This window comes from Drosophila subpulchrella, chromosome 2L, assembly GCF_014743375.2.
Source record: "Drosophila subpulchrella strain 33 F10 #4 breed RU33 chromosome 2L, RU_Dsub_v1.1 Primary Assembly, whole genome shotgun sequence".
NCBI lineage: Eukaryota > Metazoa > Arthropoda > Insecta > Diptera > Drosophilidae > Drosophila > Drosophila subpulchrella.
This window is the reverse complement of record NC_050610.1, coordinates 6,047,776-6,068,025: the sequence shown is the minus strand read 5'-3', so window position 1 is coordinate 6,068,025 and position 20,250 is coordinate 6,047,776. Positions and strand designations below refer to the sequence as shown.

General features: G+C 37.6%; 1 protein-coding gene across 4 annotated transcripts in view; it reads left to right on the top strand.

The window, feature by feature from the left end:
• Positions 1 to 20,250, top strand: part of LOC119546923 (disintegrin and metalloproteinase domain-containing protein 10) — a 91,480-nt gene that overhangs the window by 52,585 nt on the left and 18,645 nt on the right. For all 4 annotated transcript variants that reach the window (XM_037853556.1, XM_037853557.1, XM_037853555.1 and 1 more), the window contains exons 4-5: positions 8,359 to 8,555; positions 8,618 to 9,155. In XM_037853556.1, the coding sequence (XP_037709484.1) occupies positions 8,359 to 8,555; positions 8,618 to 9,155 (735 nt within the window). The remainder of the gene's footprint in view (positions 1 to 8,358; positions 8,556 to 8,617; positions 9,156 to 20,250) is intronic.

Below are 20,250 nucleotides of genomic sequence, written 5' to 3'. Positions count from 1 at the left end.
ATTTGTTATGCAAAAATTACCCCAGTGCTTTGGCCTATTAATGGTAGCTTTGTGGCTATACTTTTAAGGGGGAAATCGGCTTAAGTGAATGCGGGTCAAGATTTCAGATTATGGTATCGTTTTCTTGCTGTGTGCATTTTCTTCAAGGGAACCCATATAATTGAATGCTTATAAATAATTTAAAGGCTTATAGGTTTAAAAACAGACAATCAAGCAAATAAAGATTAATTTTTAATCTGCTGATTAAGTATTTTGAGTACTCTAAAATAGCTTTTTTTGCTATTCTTGTTGAATACAAATTATCAATATCAAAACTTTAATTAAAACTCAACATTTTCATAAGTTATCTACGTTTAAATCGTAGTTATTGTTAATGTAAGGATGAGAAAACTGGACTGCTATTTTAAAAGTATTTGCTGAATTATTATGAGATACATTTATAGATTGAAAAGCCTTTAGTAAAGGCAAACGGAATCTTTAAAAGATTTTAGAGGATTGGATCAATCTTTTAAAGATTTTAAAGAACTTGGTGTATTATTATATAAATATGTATTAATCACAATAGCAGTAGTATAACCAAAATCGCCAATTTGCATTATGATATGGGTCCACGGCCTTAAGCTAGTTTTCTTTTGGCAAAATTATTTTCTGTTCATGCGTGCTAAATTGCGCAGTGCTCAGCTTACTGGAAAAATATTTCCTTTTGGTCCGATTTCCATTTTTTTTCACTTACCTAATGAGAAGCTTTCAGGGCTAAAGAGGCAAAAAGGAAAAAAAAATATATGTATCTTTGAAAGACGACTATACCGGGGCATCCACAACTCGGTGGCTGGTAACCACAGCTAACACACAAAACCCATACAGAGAAACACACTCTCGGGTGCTAATGCCATTTTGACGTTGCCTTTGGTTTTTACGCGCCCTTGTTTTGGAACGCCCAAATGTAGACTACACTTTAGTTGTTTCACCGCAGAACAGGGCACGCCCATAATCCATAAGTTAAGCTCAACGGTTTGTTTGTGTGTTGTGGCGGTCGCCGGCTGTCGGTTGGCCAGATCCTACTACGCTGCCCATTTTGCGGTTTGGTTTCAGCCAAAACATATAGAGAAACCTCCACACCCCACCAAAAAAATAAAAAAAAAACAACCCAAATCACTCGCCTCCAGAAACCAAACTAAAGGGTCAAAGTTACTTTAAACGTTGCCAGGGACAGAAGCTAACGAGGCGGCTTGAAAGGCCCAAATGCTATGAAAAAAAAACAAAGGGGGCGTGTCCTTTGTTAACAATTTATGATTATTTTTACTCGCATTTTGGTCTTCTTTTATCCGTTATCTAGTGACCCGCATATTTGGACGCACGCCCCAAAGGGCTCCAATGTGAAATGTGTGTAAGGGTCAGTCAAAATATTTCCATCACATGAGGAATTCTGGTGCTCAACAACGATGATTATGTGCTAATCCAAGGGCCATCAGCCGTCACAATTATTAAAGCTATTCTTGTGGTATTTTGGCCTTTGAAGTGCGTAAACGACTCTTGAAGGAAACACCATAAGATTTTGGTTCCCTGATAAACAAACACATTAAGTTTATTAAAGTTAAAGTTGTTATCGGTTATTTCCCTGGAAAATTACGTTTATAATTTTATTAAGATACAAATTTTTTAAAATCCTCTTCGTATTGTATTATTATATTGCATTTCACATTTAACTGTTAAACTCATGTCATTAATAAGAAAAGTAATCAATTCATGAATATCAGATTTAAATAAATTGAATTTCAAATAATTTGACCAATTATTATTATTTTAATTGGCCACATCGATGCTGGAAACTCGAATCTGAAGCAGAATGTCGACGGCAATGACTTCATCTGTTGATTATGCTAAATAATTTTGGGATTGCAAGCTGAAGGATAGCCTCAGGAAAAATGCGTAAAATATTGATTACAGACGTGTGTGTGTGGCTGGCACTCCTCCGCATTTTCCCCTTGGCTAGTTGGGAAAATCAAATTAAATGTTCAAATTGCTGGCAACAAGGATAACGACATGGTTTCGTAGCTGACTTGCGGAAATCCCTTTCTAATCTTCTGTTGATATCGAGAATCCAAAATGCCCATGTTAATTGGAATTCGAGTAAACATTTGCATTCCTGCTGAGGTCCTCCTTTTGTATTTGTTGATATCCACATTGTCCTTATCCCAAATTATTTTTGTTTGTAAGATAAACTGTAATAAATTTAATTCAGAATTAAAGGAAATGTGCTGTCCTGTTTTTCTTTTTTGTATTTTCCTGTCGTCGAAGAGTATAGAAATAATATATTTGTGTAATAGTTTGCATAAAATAAATTCTGTATGGTTTGTACAGTTGTTAATTACAATTGCTTGCTAATTCTTTCAAATAAGAGCTGTTTTAATTGCAGTACACATTTCTCTATGTATCCCAAATTTAACTGGTGGCACTATAGTCAGTTGACATATTAACATATTTTTAGCTTGACTTATTTTCCCCACATTTCAACGCACACTATCTCATTCTGTCGCCTGCAAACTCAGTCCTTTCGACTGGTTGCTTTTCAGCCAACCGTTCTGGAGATAAAAAAATAATTTTTCCCGCATACATACATATTTAAAAATCTCGGTCAATAAGCATTCGGCATTGTCAGCATTCCTTAGCCTATCTGCGCTCTGGCCCATTGTAAACAAACTGTTAACAAAGCCAACAGGATACGCAAAAGTCAGGCGCGATTGTTGGAAAAGTTGAAGAGTATGTGGGTACACAAATGTCATTTGCATTCATGACTATTTAATACATAAAGAAATATTTCAGAAGTATTGGGATTTCAAGAATGGATCGAAATGAAACTAGAATAAACAGCTAATGATCCTAATATAATTATGATTACAAAATTATAAGGTTAAAATATATTCTAATTAAAATCTTATATTTAAAATGGACTAAATATAATTATCAACATTATATTTTCAAACTGCAGTTAAAGCGTATAAATAGGGTAACGTGTTGTCTTGACCCAGTTCGAAAGCTCAGAAAAGTCGTGGCCCATCGCACGATTCAGAAATTCGTTGTTCATCTGATGGATTTTTGTTGCTGGCGCTCCTTTTTCGAAAGTTGACTGGCTTTGGTTTTTAAGTTTGCACACAAAGTTGGCCTGTGTATTGGGTAGCAAGTGAAATTACTTGAAATGCATTACATGGAAAACTTTTGCACCCTCGTGTTGTTGTTCTTGTTACTGGCGTTTTAGCTGTAGCCTTTAAGGCGCTTTTCCAAGGACTTGGCCAACTATTGGCCCGCTCTGTTGTCCTGGGTTGCCTCAGTAGTCGGCTGCCAAGTTATAGTCCACATTCCCCGAGTCCCTTTTGGTTCGGTCTAGGGGATTATTGGCCAGTTTATGCAACTGCCTTTACTGGAACGAACTGACAGTTTGGCTTGGGGCGCTATCTATCGATATGCATGCCCGTTCCTGAAGTATCCTGTGGTCAAATTTGTCTTGGGACTGCGGACAAAGTTTTACATGCCTTTCGAATTTAATATGGTAATTATTTTCTGGCTCAAGCAGGGTGAGGTCAACCCTCTTGAAATATTTAACTGCCTGACATTAAAAATGCAATACAACAAGAGTTTTTAAAGTTAACACATACTTTCAAGATTTTCCTTTTAATTTTTTATACATTTGACATTTGGCTTTCATATTTCTATAGAAACTATAGTTATTACAACTTCTAATCTAGATGTTGTGCCCTGATTGACTATTACAAGACTGATGAATAGAGGAAAATGTTTACGCTAACATTCTGTAGATCCATGGGAATGCTCTAATGTTGTTCTGCCATTGTCCTGAGCCTTTGTTCTAGCACAAAGGATACAAGTCCTGTTTGTTGCGAGTGTGAGTAGGTGGAAAAGCTTTGCCGTTGTAATTGCTGTTATTACAGGTGTTTGCTTGTTTGTACTCGTAGGGCTCTGATGTGGCTGCAGTTTGTTGCCTTTAAGCTAAAGACTTAATGCGCTTCACTGGGCCAACACAGCACAGCCTGCATTTACCTCTGCACAAATATTTTCCGAAACTCAGCCAAACAAAAATATGGAAAATAAAAATTCGTCTGCAAATGCGGTGCAAAATGCGAAAAAATCCTCAGGTTGTGGAAGAAAGTTATACACAACTCGTATTTTTTAGTTCATTTAAAAATGGTAAACATCTATATGCAGTGGGTAAAATGGTAACATAAACTATATATTATCATTTGCAAGCCAATGTCAAAAGACTTTTATTATTTTTAACTCGATCAAAACATTTCCAGTTGACCAATTATTAGAATATTTCTAAAGTCATGATTTTTTTAAAGACAGTATAATGCACGTTTCGGGACATTACCTCACTGGTTTTTTTTTGGTAGACAAGTTGCAACTTCTTAAAAAGTTCTACATTAGAATTTTTTATTTTGTTGCAATTTTCTAACTTAATGGGATGCACGTCATGGTCTTAGCTGACATCTTAGTTCGTTCCAAAACCACGAAAAAAAATCTCTGACGAAAGTTTTCTTGCAACTAGGGAGTGTTGGGCGGCCACCGCAGCAATATCGGCCTTGGTGCTTTCCAACAAGAAAATAAAGAAACCGCACGAAAGGTTGTCAAATAAAATCCTGCAAAACTGCAATAAATCACGTAGCAGTGAAATCATTTTATCAGCTCATAGCCCTTTACAAAAAGTAAAAAAAATATGGATATCAGATTGAAAAACAATGTAAAATCTTGCAGTAATCTACAAAAAATTGCAATATAATAATTTTTCATTGGAAAAATACCTTACGTTTTGTATTTAAATAGATAAATTCGTTAGTTTTTTTTAATCAAATAGCCCTTAATGGAAAAATGAGGTCATCTGCTTTTTACATCATCTGGCATTTGCTTTAATCAACAAAGATTATGTTATCCTCCGTCTTTTCATTGCTGCCCGGTCTTGACAGATGTTTCTTTTTCATTTTAATTTAGCTTGAGGCGATTTTAGTGTAACTTACGTCAACATACAATGCGTTCAAAGTAACAATAAAACGTCTTTAATAAATAAATAGGCTCTGATTCAAACAAAGGCCATGAAAATTAATAATAAATAGGCCTATGGAAATTATACTGTCACTACTAATAAAGAAATTGTATAGCAAAATCATTTAATAACTGTCAGAAACTTTAGGATTAAAAGTTATTTAAATATTACATTTCAGAATTATGTTACTCATGGCCTAACAGATATAAGATTTAACTTTGCCAATTCCTTTTGATCCAATGACCTCAACATCATCCATCAATATCTGGCACAAAACTGAAATCGCCAATACAGGCTAATTTCATTGAAGGAGGCTTTTCGGCATTATTCGCCGTTTTCCACCCACACAGGATAAGCCGCCTTAAGCCTATCAATCAAAAACTATCAGATTAAGCCAAAAACGCTGACCAAATCCTTCGGATATTCGGCTGGAGAGCAGTTTTATGCTACCATCATCCACTGCAACCAAATTGAATCATCGTTTTGCACCGCCTCGCTTAGTTGCGTGGGTCACCCAGTTTAAAAATGAATAACTCCGAGTGGGATTGGCTGATATCTCTCTACTGGGATGTCATGGGGTTTCCGTAGTCATCTCTCTATCTGGTCCCTTATCTTCATCTCCAGCGAAGCGCATTAAAGGCTCGTTTGTCCTGGCGATGGCGACATGGATCGATGAGGCGAGGGAGAAATTGGGTTAATGGAATATAAGTGAGACAAACGAAAAACGCTTTTTGTCAATGCGATTTAAGTTGCTAGCTTGAGGACTATAATCTTCAGCTGAAACTAGTTTTTCCGTAATATCTCTCTCTCTATTGGGATTCGCTTTTAATAGCCAAACTTGCCAGATGTATCTGAGAAAATCAAAGCTGCAAAGCCGAGAAAAAGAAACATTGAAAAGAAAAGTTTTTTTCGCTTGGCTTGGAAAAGTCGGGTAGAGCCAGTCACCGTGTTTTGTTGTTGTTTACTTCATGTTTATGCTGGCCTTTTCTTTGGTCAAGCACAATTTTGCCATATTCAATTTTCCGCAACACCCCCCTTTGCCTAAAAACGAATAGCGAAAGTAGTTTCAAGCTGGTTTTTCTTCTTCCTCTGTTTTTTTTTTTTATTTTCTATTTATTTGTGCCAGTTGTGCAGCAGCTGAGAAGCTGAGAGGCAGGGGATCGATGGGAAATAAAATGAGCGGGCCGGAAAAACCGGAAAAGCAACAGGCAAAATGTAAGTCAAGGTGTCACTGATTGGGATAAGTCCAAAATTCCGAATCGATGTCAAGCTGCCAATGAAAATAAGAAAAATAAATATATATTGTAATATCAATCTTTGCAATTAAACATCAGTGGTAGTACTTTAAACAGCATTCAAACCGCTGATTAAAAGCAGAAAATGTTTAGAAAAAATACAGAACCACTTATCAGTGCACATTAAGTTTTATATGTCTCTTAATTCCTAAAATCAATTATCACATATTCAATTACGATCTGCCTTAAATATACAAGATTAATTGATTGAAACAATGGGGTAATTGCTGTTTAAATGTCAAGTTGATTTCCAAGCAAACGTTGCGCACTTTTCCTAATGACAGCCTTCCATTGTTATTTTTTTCATGGCAACCTATTTTTCTCACTTTCTTTAGATTCGGAAAATCTATTGATGCCACCTTTCGCTTATTTTCCAAGCAATTCTTTTCCCCTCGGGTTTTTAGCTTTGTTTAATCAGTTGCTGGGAGAGCTTTCCGCATTGTTGAACCGCAGGGACTGACGCTGGGTAAACCTTTGTACCGTTTTGTGGGTCAACTACTAAAATGACCCCCTTGGCCAAGGGCTCCCTTATTTCTACCCACTGCTGCAGGTTGTTCCCTTTATTCTGGCTTGATTCATCATGACGTTTGTGCAAAAAAAAAAGAACGAAAAAAATCGTTGTTTAATGTTTACTTGAACATTCAGTTTAATTACCCAACCCGCCGTGCCCTTATAATGTTCGTTTTTAGAACCTTTGCAATTTATTTCGTTTTGAGGATTTTTTGCCAGATACTCTCTGGCTCTGTGTAATTTTCCGACAGTCGTTTTGAAGTTGAACCCGCATCCGGCCCGTTCCCTTTATGTTTCTTATTATTTTATGGTATTTTTTTTGCTTTGCAAGTTCCTAATTAATTAAATCGCGAATGGAGACTGGAAGAAGTTATATATACCTATGTATTTTTTATATTAACCATTGTCATTAAGAACATATATATTTATAGGAGTATCTATTTTACATGTTTTTCTCTTGTACTATAATATGTATCATTCTTAAAACAAAAAAAAAAACGAATTTATTAGTATCTAAATGTGCCTAGAACGTTATGTTTCCTGTGTTTGTTACCACAGTTGTGCAATTTAGTTGGCAACACACACTCCATTAGGTAAGCAGACGGGCTTGATGGTCCTAACTGTTCTTGGTCCTAACTGGCAGACGAAAATTCCCTCTTAAGTAATGCAGTTATGCGTGCATCTGTGTGCGATGTAAGTGCATTAAAAATGTTGTGCAAGCTCCATTTGGAGAGAGGGGAAACGGCAAGGAAAGGCTTTCTGTCGACCCCAAGCGACGCCTTGCATGCCATTTCCCTGTCGTCCTTTCTCGCTCTCCATTTTTCCAGTCCATCTGCCAAAATAAATATGTTTGTGGCAGTCGTAGAGCAATCCTGCCACGCCCACACAAGTGCCACTTGCCATCAGTTAGGCAGTTGGCTGTGGCATGTGCAAAAACGACTTTTAGCCATCAGGGCCACTGCAACAGTAAATGCATTACGAAGAACTGCAGCAAACCCAGAGCTTTCATACCATACGATACCATACCGTACCATACCATACTAGGGCCTGCATAAATGCAATCAAACGTTAAAAGTATTAAGTGAAGGTAGTGTCCGAGCGTTGACAAGGAAATGAAAGTACTCAGAGGACTTTGAGGCCAGCCCCGGCTGCATCTGAGCTACACTTATACACTTTGGAGGGGTGGCCAGTCTGGTGTTGTTTCAATTTCCGGTTTTCAATTTAATTTCAATTGCGGTTATCAAATTGTTTCTTGGTTTTCTGCCTGCAATCGATTTTCAACATCTAACAAGCAAAGGCTTCCTTATTTTTGGGAAAAATGTCAACTTATATTGAGTCCAATTAACAAAGCTTTGATTTTTAGGAAAAACTGTTGAAAGTTTCTCATCTTAAAAGTTAAGGAATACTGAAAAATAAGTTTTGATCTATTGATGTTAATAAGTTTTTTAATAATTTGTCGATTGCCATCTAACCTTTTGTATTTCCTATTTATCATTACAGGTCATGAACGACTTAACGAATACATATCCCACTATGAAACACTCAACTATGATCATGAGCACATTCGAGCTAGTCACAATAGAGCGCGACGATCAGTGACCAAAGATCATTATGTACATTTAAAGTTTGCATCACATGGAAGAGACTTCCATCTTAGATTAAAACGTGATTTAAATACATTTAGCAATAAGTTAGACGTGAGTATTCCCATAATGATTTTAAATAAGAAAACGTTTTTAACATTCGTTTGCACTTGCAGATTTATGATAGCAAAGGTCCCATTGATGTCTCCACGGATCATATCTATGAGGGCGAAGTGATAGGGGATCGTAATAGTTATGTATTTGGTTCCATACACAATGGGGTATTCGAGGGTAAAATTATAACGGAACGTGATGCCTATTATGTTGAACATGCCAAACATTATTTCCCCACAAATCGCACGGCGAAAACACCACCAACTCCGACGACAACGTCGGCTCCGAGGAGCATCAGCACCGTAAAAAACACACAACCAACACGGCCTTTGGCCCGAAATAACAACAATAGCAACAACAACAGAACTGCCGTTGATAGTAAGACAGAAAACTTCATAAAGAAAATTGCTGAATCCACAACGACGACCCAGCAGCTCCCAGAGCATTCCGATACGTCGTCGTCGTCGTCGACAACATTCCCACCCACAACGGAGAATTCCGAGGACGCGAAGGAGCACAATGCCGAGGACGAACTTGATTTTCACTCCATTATCTACAAGGAGTCACATGTCGAGGACGCCTACGAAAATGTGCGCGAAGGTAAGTCGAAATAAGTTCCATACACCCCCCACCCCCCCAAGCTTTATCCAGTTTTCCACTTTTCGAAAGTAAGTTGCCGATGCAGAAATGAAAAATATCCTCGCACATTGTTAAATGTGATTTATTTGGCGGCTGGCATCGTCGAATAAAGTTCCCGACTTTATTTTGTACTCAAGGATATTCTGTTCTGTCGAGGCGAAAGGACACAACACAAGTCAGCCCTGAAATTGTTTGATAACATTTCGTTTCTGTTTTGACACCTGAGTTATGACAGTCGCGAGTCCCTGCTAATCATTTGTGCTGTTGTGCTGCTCATCTCCCCAGTTTTCTGTCAGTTTGTCAACCGACCCACTTTCGTGGGCGTGGTTGAGAAGAAAAGTGGCTCGGGCTCAGAAGTTCTTGAGCTTAACAACTTGTTTATCGGAGCAGTGAGAAATCTGGCTGTAGAGCTTAGCTAATGTCACGGTGGAAGCTTCGCCTAATGCGATTTTCAAGAAAAGTGAAAGAGAAATGTTTTTACTAAAAAAGGGAAAACAAATAAGGATTACTGTTCTGATCCCAAAACATCACTCGTCTATTTTTTAAGTCCCCCTAGGACCCTCAAATAGTTCGTTGTACAACTTTTCTTCTAAAATTCTGGGACAAGAAAAATTCTAATAAACCACCAAGATTAAACTCCTCCTTTTAAGAGCCGAATTTAATTGGTTAATACTTCCATTTAAATGAATATAGACATGAACAGGTTGTGTTATAAAATCACTATTCACTCATTTCATGAAAGAACTCTTCGCTTCAAGACAAGTTCCAATTGAAAGACAAAGTTGCACAAAATGCTAGCAGAATGTTTTTCCTGCCCAATTAGAATATGTCGACTGAAATTGAAACGAAAACTGAGCATACCGCAGCAGTTTCAGTTTTTCCCCGCCAATGGCGATGGAAACTTTGATCCGTCAGCTGTGCCGACAAAGGAGAGACAGAAAAACTTTCATTCCACTGAAAACGGGCAACGTGGCCACGTTTTTCATGGTTTATGCAAAAAGGCAACCCGGCGACTTCATTTTAAAAGCAAGCCACGCATGAAGCGCCGTATAAAGCGAAGAAAATAAGAGGAATATTCTCTACCCGGTTCAATGGTCAATTTTTTATGCAACTCGGCAACAATGGTGCAACCAAAGAAGGTGTGCCCCCTAGACTCTCATATATGTACTCGCACACTCGTACGTAATATGGCTGCAACAATGACACTGACAATGAAAAGTTGCAACTGAAAAACTGAGAAAAAAGAAGAGCGGATGCATCGCCGTTGTTATTGTGCAGGCAGCACCAACTATGACGACATCAGGTTCCAGACCGACGATTGCATACACACATGCACCGGAAAAAATCCTGCATTTCTTTAGAACTCTTGATTTAATATCCAGATATATTTAAAAAAAAACATTTCTTAATTTGGCATTTTAGAAATCTCAAAAATCTACTTCTAACAGATCGTTTTCATCCAAGAGGCATAGAGGTTTTAAAATTAAACTTTCTTTTTTGGGCCCAGTAATAAAAACTGCTTATATAACAATTCATGGAAAATTCAAATTTAGTTGTGACCTATTAAAGAAAAGTTAAGGTTTTAAAGAAATTCTTAAAATGTCATAATAATACTTAATGCTAAATTCAGAGTATTTAAAAAATCCTTATAATATACCAAATCATCTTCATAACGAAATTATTTAAATAAACATTTGTAAGAACTCAGAACTTAACTTTATATACGGAGAACCGATCTCAATTCGATATATTTTCTTATGGTGCACCCAGCAATTTTCCCATAACAATGGGCGTTTGCCACGCCCATATAAAGTTGTCGCTGTCTTTTTTTTTGTTGTTGCCACAAAAGAAGTAGAATCTAATGCATAGCTAAACAACTGAAATGGGAGCAACGTTGGGTAGTTTGTTGAGCACACGGGGGGCGCTTTGTTGGCCAACTTTTTTCGACAATCTACACCCATTGTTGTTGCTCGCAAAATTGTATGCAATTTGACATTCCCACATTTCCACAAAAACACACACGTGCACAAAACATGCACGTGCACCAAGAGAGTCATCAACAACACTTGACAAAACTATTGTCATGGGCGCATTTAGCTTAGTTGCAGGTTTATCTGTGCGTTTTTGGGGGCGTGGCGTAATCACTTTAATGAGCTCCCACTAAAAGCCGTTTACACAAGCCATGTTCACCTGTCAGTTTTGTTGTATCAGCCTTTTGATCGATGTAAACTAACAATTTGGAATAAAACATCGAAAATGACATTCCATTTTATTAAATCGCCACCTTTCGTTTCGTCTAGTTGGACCCATTGAGGGCAATTAATTATTCGCCCACACAATTAAGCTAATTAAAAGTACCTCTCAATCAATTTAAATTAGGTTTCGATTTTCCGGGCTTGTCTGCTGGGTAAATAAATTAGTTGATAAAACTTTCCTTACATTTAATTAAGAAGGTATTCATATATAATTTTGAAGATATTGCCCTTTCCTTTGGGTTAAAAATACTTCAAGAAATAGAACCTAACTACATTTCACAACCGTTTGAGTGACTCAGGTCTCTCGCCCCTCGTAAATGGAGCAATTAAATGCTTATAGTTGCCATGACAAGCGTGGAAAGTAAAACAGCAGTGTCAAAGGTTTTCAAATGGCTGTCATTGGTCACTTAGCCATAAGGGGGGCACATTACATAACCTTTAATTTGTGAAAAGTGCCAAGCGGTCTCCTTTGCCACTCGCACGTTCTCTTAGTCATTTTCTATTTATGAGCTTTTGCAAACCCCGGTCCATAGTTAACCACAATATTCGCTTGGTTTTTCCCCTCGGTTTTTCCCTTTTTGGGTGATGGTGGGTCTGGTCCAACTTTATTAGCTTCGCTGGGAACGCAACTGTGTCGCGAGGTGTTTATGCTTCTGGAGTTATCAAGAATTTGCACCCCTAGCCAAAAACCTCACACTGCGCCACCACACTTTTAATGCCATTTTAGCAGCATATTAACTTTTGTAGTGGAAATGAGCAGTCGTCGACGGACCCTAGATTACATTGTTGGTGTGTACACACTCATTCATCCATTTTGAGGGGTGGCAGCGACAAGGGGTGCGTTAAGTGCGTGTTAAAACCGACCAAGCGGCGCACGCACATTGCTTATCCGCCCCTACAGCCCACATTCCACATCCTGCCAAGCCATTTATGGCCCCCAGCTATAGATGTAGCACACTGACGCACTCCTGCACTCTTGCAAGGAGCCAAGTAACGAAGCGTGAGCCCGGCGACCCCAGAAGCAGCCAAGGGGTTAACATTCGCCACAACACAAGTACTCAATTACACTGGCCAGAAATGAATAATTTGGTAGATATATTAGGAATAAGCCATACTTTTTAAGTTGGGGTTTCCTTAAAAATATTTTGGATATTAATTTAAAAAACATTTCAAATCTTGAGAAACGTTTTTTTGATTCACAACTATATTGATTTATTTTGATATTTTAGTATTGATTTATTGTTATTAGTTTAGTTAGATTTTTTTTCTATATTAGGAAACGTTTAAAATTATATTTTCACTTTGAACACTTTAAAATTTAGAGGAGTCTACTTGTGTAAAAAACGTTCAATAAATAATTAAACTTAAACTTTTAACTAAGCTTACATATTTTCGTTAGATTGGGCGTGTTACTCTGCTGAAATTAACTTGCGTTACGCAAGAATCTCTTGAATCTGCATGCCAAGTCCCAACTTTATAGCTTTCATAGTATCCGCGTTCGCAGTGTTTAAGACATACGGACATACGGACATACGGATTTACGGACATTAGACATACGGACATACAGATATACGGACGTACGGACATGGCTAGACCGACTCGGCTAGTGATCCTGATCAAGAATATATATAATTTGTAGGGTCGAAAACGATTCTTTCTATCGGTTACATACGGGAATAATTAATAACTTTGTCCTGTTTTTAAATATGTTGCTAAATTGTCTCGAATTTCCTTAAGTGCAAGCAAGTGCAATGTGTTCTTGAATGCTGCCTTAGCTGCTGCTGCCTGGAAATCAGAATTTATACACAATGTTGTAATATAATTTTTGCACAGCAAAACAGAGAGCAACTCAAGTGGCACATTGTTTGCTGGCGTCACTGTTGCTCCTTATGCAGTACTCCTCTCCAGGACCTCCACACTCTACCAAATCCCCCCCTTTTCCACCCCCTTTTCCGGTTATCCTTGGGCCTTCGAGTGCATTGACCATGCCTGTGGGAACTTTATGTGCAGTCGCTGCATGTGCCATAAATGCAATGCGGCTCACATTTATTTACGACTATTTGATTGCACTTGCTTTTGCTATAACACTATGCAAATTTATAGAAAAATGCCTCTCGCACAACAGCGGGCCTTTATTCCGACCCACTCCTTTTGGACCCATTAACTTTTGCTGAACTGTGAACTCATTGGCGCATAAATGTCAATGACTCGCAGATGTTTTAAACTCAATTAATTTTGAATTGTTAAAAATGGGTTACTACAAACAAGAGTAATTGTTGCGGCGATTTAAACTTTGAATAAATTGCATTTTGCCGATTATGTAGTTTTTTGTGCTACGAGCCGAGCGGTTATTTATTTATTTTTGTTTAATGATTCCCCATTAAATGTGAATATGACAAATGGGAGGGTATTAATCGAATTCTTTAGAAATTTTTTTGTTTTCTTCTATTTGTCTGTATACTAAAATGTTTCCAGCGAACCTCGAAGTCGAATAAATAAACTATATACCCAAATTTAAAGTAATTCTGGGAAGTATACTACCAATGAAAACTGGCGTTATCGGCAGAGTAATTGATTTAAATTTTCCCCACCGTTGTGTTGCTCGCTATATCGTGTTGTTATGAATATGTATCAGTCATCGATGCATGAAATAAGCAGCCAAAAATACATAAATACAGGATTTACGCCGCGTTTCGATAACGATGATGCCGCGGGGCAATGTTGACGTTGGCATAACATACAATAATTTCCGGTATTTGATAGCGGCAACAGCCACGACAGCAGTGGAAGGAGTCGCTTTATACAGAAGCATGGAGTTTGCAATTGTAAACAAACAAATTTCATGCTAGGTTGCACAAGAAAGTTCACCCGCTCGCAGTTGTACACCCCATAGTTCTTTTGATAAGGGAACGATGGATAAAGCGCACAAAAAAAGTGCCCAAATTGACATGCGACAGTCATGGCCGGAAGTATTTTTCCTTTTTCTTTTTATCCATTTTTTGTGTGTATATTTTGCGATACTCTGGGATTGTGGGATTTTACAAAATAACCTTAGTATACCCATTTAAAAAATAAAAATTTTGAAAGCAATAGGCTTATTTTTAAGCAACCTTTTTTATGAATACATTATCAGAAAATGTTTTTAAGTGTACCTATATATGGGTGCTTATATTTAAAAAAAGATTCAATGGTGTTTGTATTTATTTATTATTATTTGATGTATTTAATAATCTTAAATAATTATTTAAGTTATTAATTATTTATTATAATATGATATTTTGAATAAATTTCAAAGCAGGGTATCTGACGGTCTCAAAAGCCAACTGTTCTGTCTAGACCCCCTAGAGTTCTGTACTTTTTTTTAACAAATCGGATTGAAATCAGACTGTGGCACTGCTCCCAACCGACGGCAATGTTAATTGGCAACGCTGCCGGCTGAAGTGGCTCTGAAAAGGGGCTGTGAGGGCACAGATATTGAAATCAAATGCGTTTGAGCACAATGGCCCCACCCCGGGATGGAGCCAGTGGTCGTGCTGGTGCCGTTCCGTTCCTGCGGAGTGGGTGGATGACCCCTTCAATCTGGCCAGCTGCGGTTGGATGAATCCATTTTGCATGCGTGGCGACATGTGTCAACTTCTATTAAGTTACGGTTGGTCATTCAACCCGCGGTCACCGACAGTCTCTGCCGCAATTTTCTGACTCTGCGGTCAGCAGTTATTTGTTAGGGGGTGTTGGTGCTGCGGAATATTCACAAAGTGCCTGTTATTTTGCATTTGACTTGGCAGGTCGGTCTGTGGAGAACATTTATTTAGAATGCAGGGCAGTGATAAATGGATAAAGGAGTTAAGGATAATTGTACGATTAAGTTAAAGAGGGGAATGGACATTTAGGAAGTACGGATGTCTCAAAAAAACCGCACTATAGGAAAACATTGGGGTGAAATAACTCTTTAAAGTAAGATAACGCCCAAGGACTTTTTTGCATGCACTGAAAAATGTATATTTTGTTTATTTGAAAATGAATTAATAAATGAAATATGAAAAAAAAAGAATTTTTAATTTTGAAATGTTGCTGATATATTACGGAAAAATATTATTACTAGAACTCAGAGTAACAGAATACGGCTTTCACTGATATGGAACAGAGATGTGACTATAAGCATTAGCATTGTTTTTCAATTATCATTAAAAAAGTAATGCCAATGAAAACACTTTTTATTGGAATTGAAAAATGTAATGCTACTGAAAACATATCTGATGACATTAAAAAAAACTAATGATACTTAAAAAAATTTCATAAGATTGTCAAAAAATATATGATACTGAAAATACATTTCATTATATGTCCCAAAAGTATTGGCACTGAAAATACATTTCACTAGATGTCCAAAAAATAATGGTACTGAAAAAATATTTAAATAAATTTTTTTATGTAAATAATTATACATTCCTTATTATGGATTTAATTGCCTAAAAGTAAAAATGGGCAAGTTCGCTATAAACTTCGATTTAACAACCTTCCATTTTGGATAATTTGCCTAATGCGAAATCCCGATTAATCAGCTTCCTTTCGAAATTGTCTGCCACATGCGATCCGCTTATAATTTAGCCATAATAGTACCCTTTCTCCTCCATTGGAAATGGAATGTTCACCGACCATTTCCAATCAAATCCGAATCCGAGTCCGAACATGCAAATCAACAAGCCAGCCATCGCAGTCAGTAGTTTCCTGTCTATTACATGGAAAGGGCAACAAATGAACTGGACGAGCTAATTACAAACCAGCTCACCAGAAATGGGTCATCTGCATCGTTAGCTCGTTGAATCGACTGCTGCTGCTGCTGAATCTCAATTCAAATCTGACCGCATAATTACAATGCAAAAGTCAACAAAAATCAAGTGCACACAGACGGACAGCACAGAAAGTGCAATTAGAAGTGACAAATTACAAATGGCAACAAGAACCAATCGTAAAAACTGGCAGATGAACATTTGCATATGTTGTATACAATGCATATTAAATTTCAGAAAACTGTTTTAATTATTATCATACTTCAGAGTCGTTATGTTTGAGCCCTTCCCCCATTTTTTAACCCCTGTTTTTTTTGTTTTATACTTTTTTAGCTGACATGATAAAAATTTGTATACCACAAACTTTTATTTCGTTTTTTTTTGGCCTGCTGTTTGCCAACCGCACAACAATTGCATTTGATAGAGAGAAAGAGCCTCCACCCCGCCCCGCTGGTATGGAAATTGCGGTTAATTGAATTCACTGAACAGGGTTCAGAGTCAGCTGCTACTGCCGTTGACCGCTGCCCCAGCTGAATGGTGTTTTCCCCCCTCCCCATCCAAACTGCCATATGTGAAAATTAATTGAAGTTGTGCAGTTTTATGGGGTTTCGGAGCGCTGACCAACGCAGAACAGCGAAAACAACGCCAACGACAACGACGAAAACTACAACGACAACCAAAATCTCGCATGACTAACTTTTTATGCCCACTACTCCCCCCAAACTATGCGTTACTTTTTATGAGCACTCCGAACTGCTTTTTATGAGCACACCACCACCTCAGAAATGACAATGTCCATAGTGTTTATTATTTTTACGCTTTACTTTTAATTGACATTTGTCCAAGGATAATGAATCTCTGATATGCAACATGCCAACTTTTCATATTTCATGTTTGGTTAAAACTCATGCCTCGGGTGTTTTTGAACTTTAACACGAAATGGGTTTTCATATTCATTGTCAGTTGGTGAAGGTTAATACGAGCTCTAGAGAAATTATACGCTTCAAGATAATTAACAAAAAACAGGCAAGCAGAATTATATTTTATTCTTCTCACTTTCTATTATATTTATTTATTTAATTATTAAAAAATATGCTAAATTAGTATTTAAAATTTAAGTATTTGTTATATTATTGTGAAGGACTTTTCATTTTGTGACTATTTCATAAGTAGTTAGTTGCGAGACCCTCTTCCGTCGCTCTTTATTATCACACGTAGTACACATTCCATAATGCTGTATTCAGTTCCACGCTGTTGCCCTCGGTTCTGCACAGTCATCCTCCGAGCACCGGATTTATCCATAATGTCCCTTTTTTTAGAACTCGTCTGTCTGCCAGTCTGGCTTTTTCTCCTCGCGACGGCTTCTTCTGATACACTTCGTTTGGTTTCGTTACTCGTACCCCTTTTGTTTGATGTTGTTTATCGAGTTGTTGTTGTTGCCGTGTTCAGTCTGTGTGGCGTGAAAATTCAAATTAGATTTTAAAATTTAATAAATGTTTTGGGGCAAATGAAAATGCGCCATGGGCAACGCACGCGCGCGGCACCTTGCCCTCCCACCTGTTCTAACCTTCTGTTTTCCAACGGATTGCAGAGTGCAGTTTGCAGCCAGAGAGCGTGAAAGCATTTCGCAACATTTAAGTCGCTTTTAATGGCTTTTTTGTCTAGCTGGAATGGCCTGGCCTTCCACAAGCCCCTCGCATCATCAAACAAAAACACACCTGACGAAGCTTCCCAGCCATGACATTGTGTTGTTGTGCCACTTCAACTGGGATCGCTTTTATTTTTCAGCAGCTATTCGGGTTGGGGTTGCAACTAGATTGCACATTTGTGTTGCATGCCACTTTGATTGCCTTGCCGAAATGCTGCAACAAGTCTGCGAATTGGGTGGTTGTTGCAGATATATCACGATAAAGCAATCTGTCATCATAATCGTCCGATATGGGTATGAAATGATGAGGGATTGCATCTTCCACTCTATTTAATGTAGTCATCACAAAACGAGACATTTTGACAGAGGGAAGGACATATGTATAACACTTTTTATAGAACTATAATGTGTATATCACATGATCGAAACATAAAAATACAATGCTGACGCTTGCTATTGTATTATTGACAAAAAGTTATTTCTTCAATAAATACTTCAGATTTTTCGCCGAATATTTTGTGGAACATTTCATTGGCTAGCGATAAAAATCCACTTTGCAGTCGCTGTCAGCCTTCAGCAAAAAGTGATATAAGGAAAAAATATAAAAAAGTTGAAGCAAATTAAATTTATGACCATCATAATTTCTATGCCACATCTCTGTGTATCCATCATCTTTATCCTGAACAGGTAGACACACACCGACGAGTTTATAAATAATTTAAGCTACGTCAGTTACATAGAATGTTCAAAGAGTAAAGGTTTTAAGGAAATGACGAGAAATATAGTTATAGTTCCTTTTTAGTTATGACTTACAAATACTTAGTGCTTAATATAGGTAATTTTTTTTAATTAAATAAATAAATTGGTCAGAAAAATTAAATGTTTGGAGAAAAAAATATTAAAAATATTTAGAAATATACTTTTTTAATACATATTAAGTGTCTTATATACCCACAGCTTAAAAATTAAGGAGTACCAATAGCAAAACCGCATCATACGAACGTATCTGGACAAAATGAAACGGTGCAACGATTTTATTGAGGGTACGGAATGGTATAATCGGGAATGGAATGGCTTGGACGGGGCAGGCAGTGTGGATGTTGAACAATTCAATTTACCACAAACTCGTTATTTTGGGGAATCCGGTCAGGGCTCCCATGAATCGTTGTCCGTAACCCGTAACCCGTAACCCCATGCCCGTATCCTCAGCACCGAAACTCCGACACCTGGACTGCGGACAACGCTCAAACCAATAATTGTTGCCGACGGGTATATGGTGGTCCGTACACCACCGAGCGCAGAGTGCAAAATGTATTTAAAATCTGTCGCCGTCATCAACGAAATGGGGACATTTTCTGGTTTTTTGGGGGGCGGGATGCTCACCACTCTGCGAATCTCGCAAATATTTATGCAAATGTTTGGCTGCAGTGCTGTTGCCACTCTTATCCAAACTGTCCAGGTGACAGCAGCACAACGGAGATGCGTCGGAGTTTTTGGGGACCACTGGCAGAAAGAGCCCGAGGCTTTTGGGTGTGAGACGTTCGTGATTCTGTCCGAGAAATATTAAATTAATCGTTGTGGTTGACGTTGCACACGTTGGTATTCCAGTGGACTTTAAGCTAGGATAGATATTCTTTCAAGTGCTGAGAAAGATTTAACTGAAATGAATAAATCACCTCTAACAGGATTTATTTTCCAAAAATTGAGTACATTTTTGTATATTGTTATTTAGAACTCAAACTTTCTCATCGAAAAATAAAGCAAATAAATTTACTTTGATTATTTTTGGTCTTTTCTTAGGCACTAGTAAGATAAAATTAAGTGCAAATACAAATATTTACACTAATACATTTTCTATTTGCTATAGAAGTGCTTTTCAATTTTAGTAATAAATTCTGCAAATATATATTTGATTTTAGATTTCAACTAAATTACTCTTAAAATGTTTTTGGAAACACAAGCTAGATAAACAGTCGTATTAAAAATGCCACCCAAAACTTTTACAATCAAGAGTTAAACAGAAGTTTATATTGTCAGGCGGCCACATGGCGTATGCGTAATGTGGCCAAATGGATTTCACCAAGCTTACATGACCCAGCCAGTTGAGGGTGGTCATGTGGAATTAGGCTATATGTATGTAGAACGTACGTATATGCAACATGACAAACATCAGCTAAAAGAAGCTTCGGGCTATAGCCAATGTCTTGAAGCATAATTCGTGCGGAATCCAGCAAGAAGGAGTGCCTGCAGTTGATGTCCTTGCAACAGCTGCAATACCAGACGAATTTTAAACAATTTTAAAATGTACACAAGCACATACGCACATCTGCCGCCCTGTTGACCAAGGACATTGCTCTCTAGCC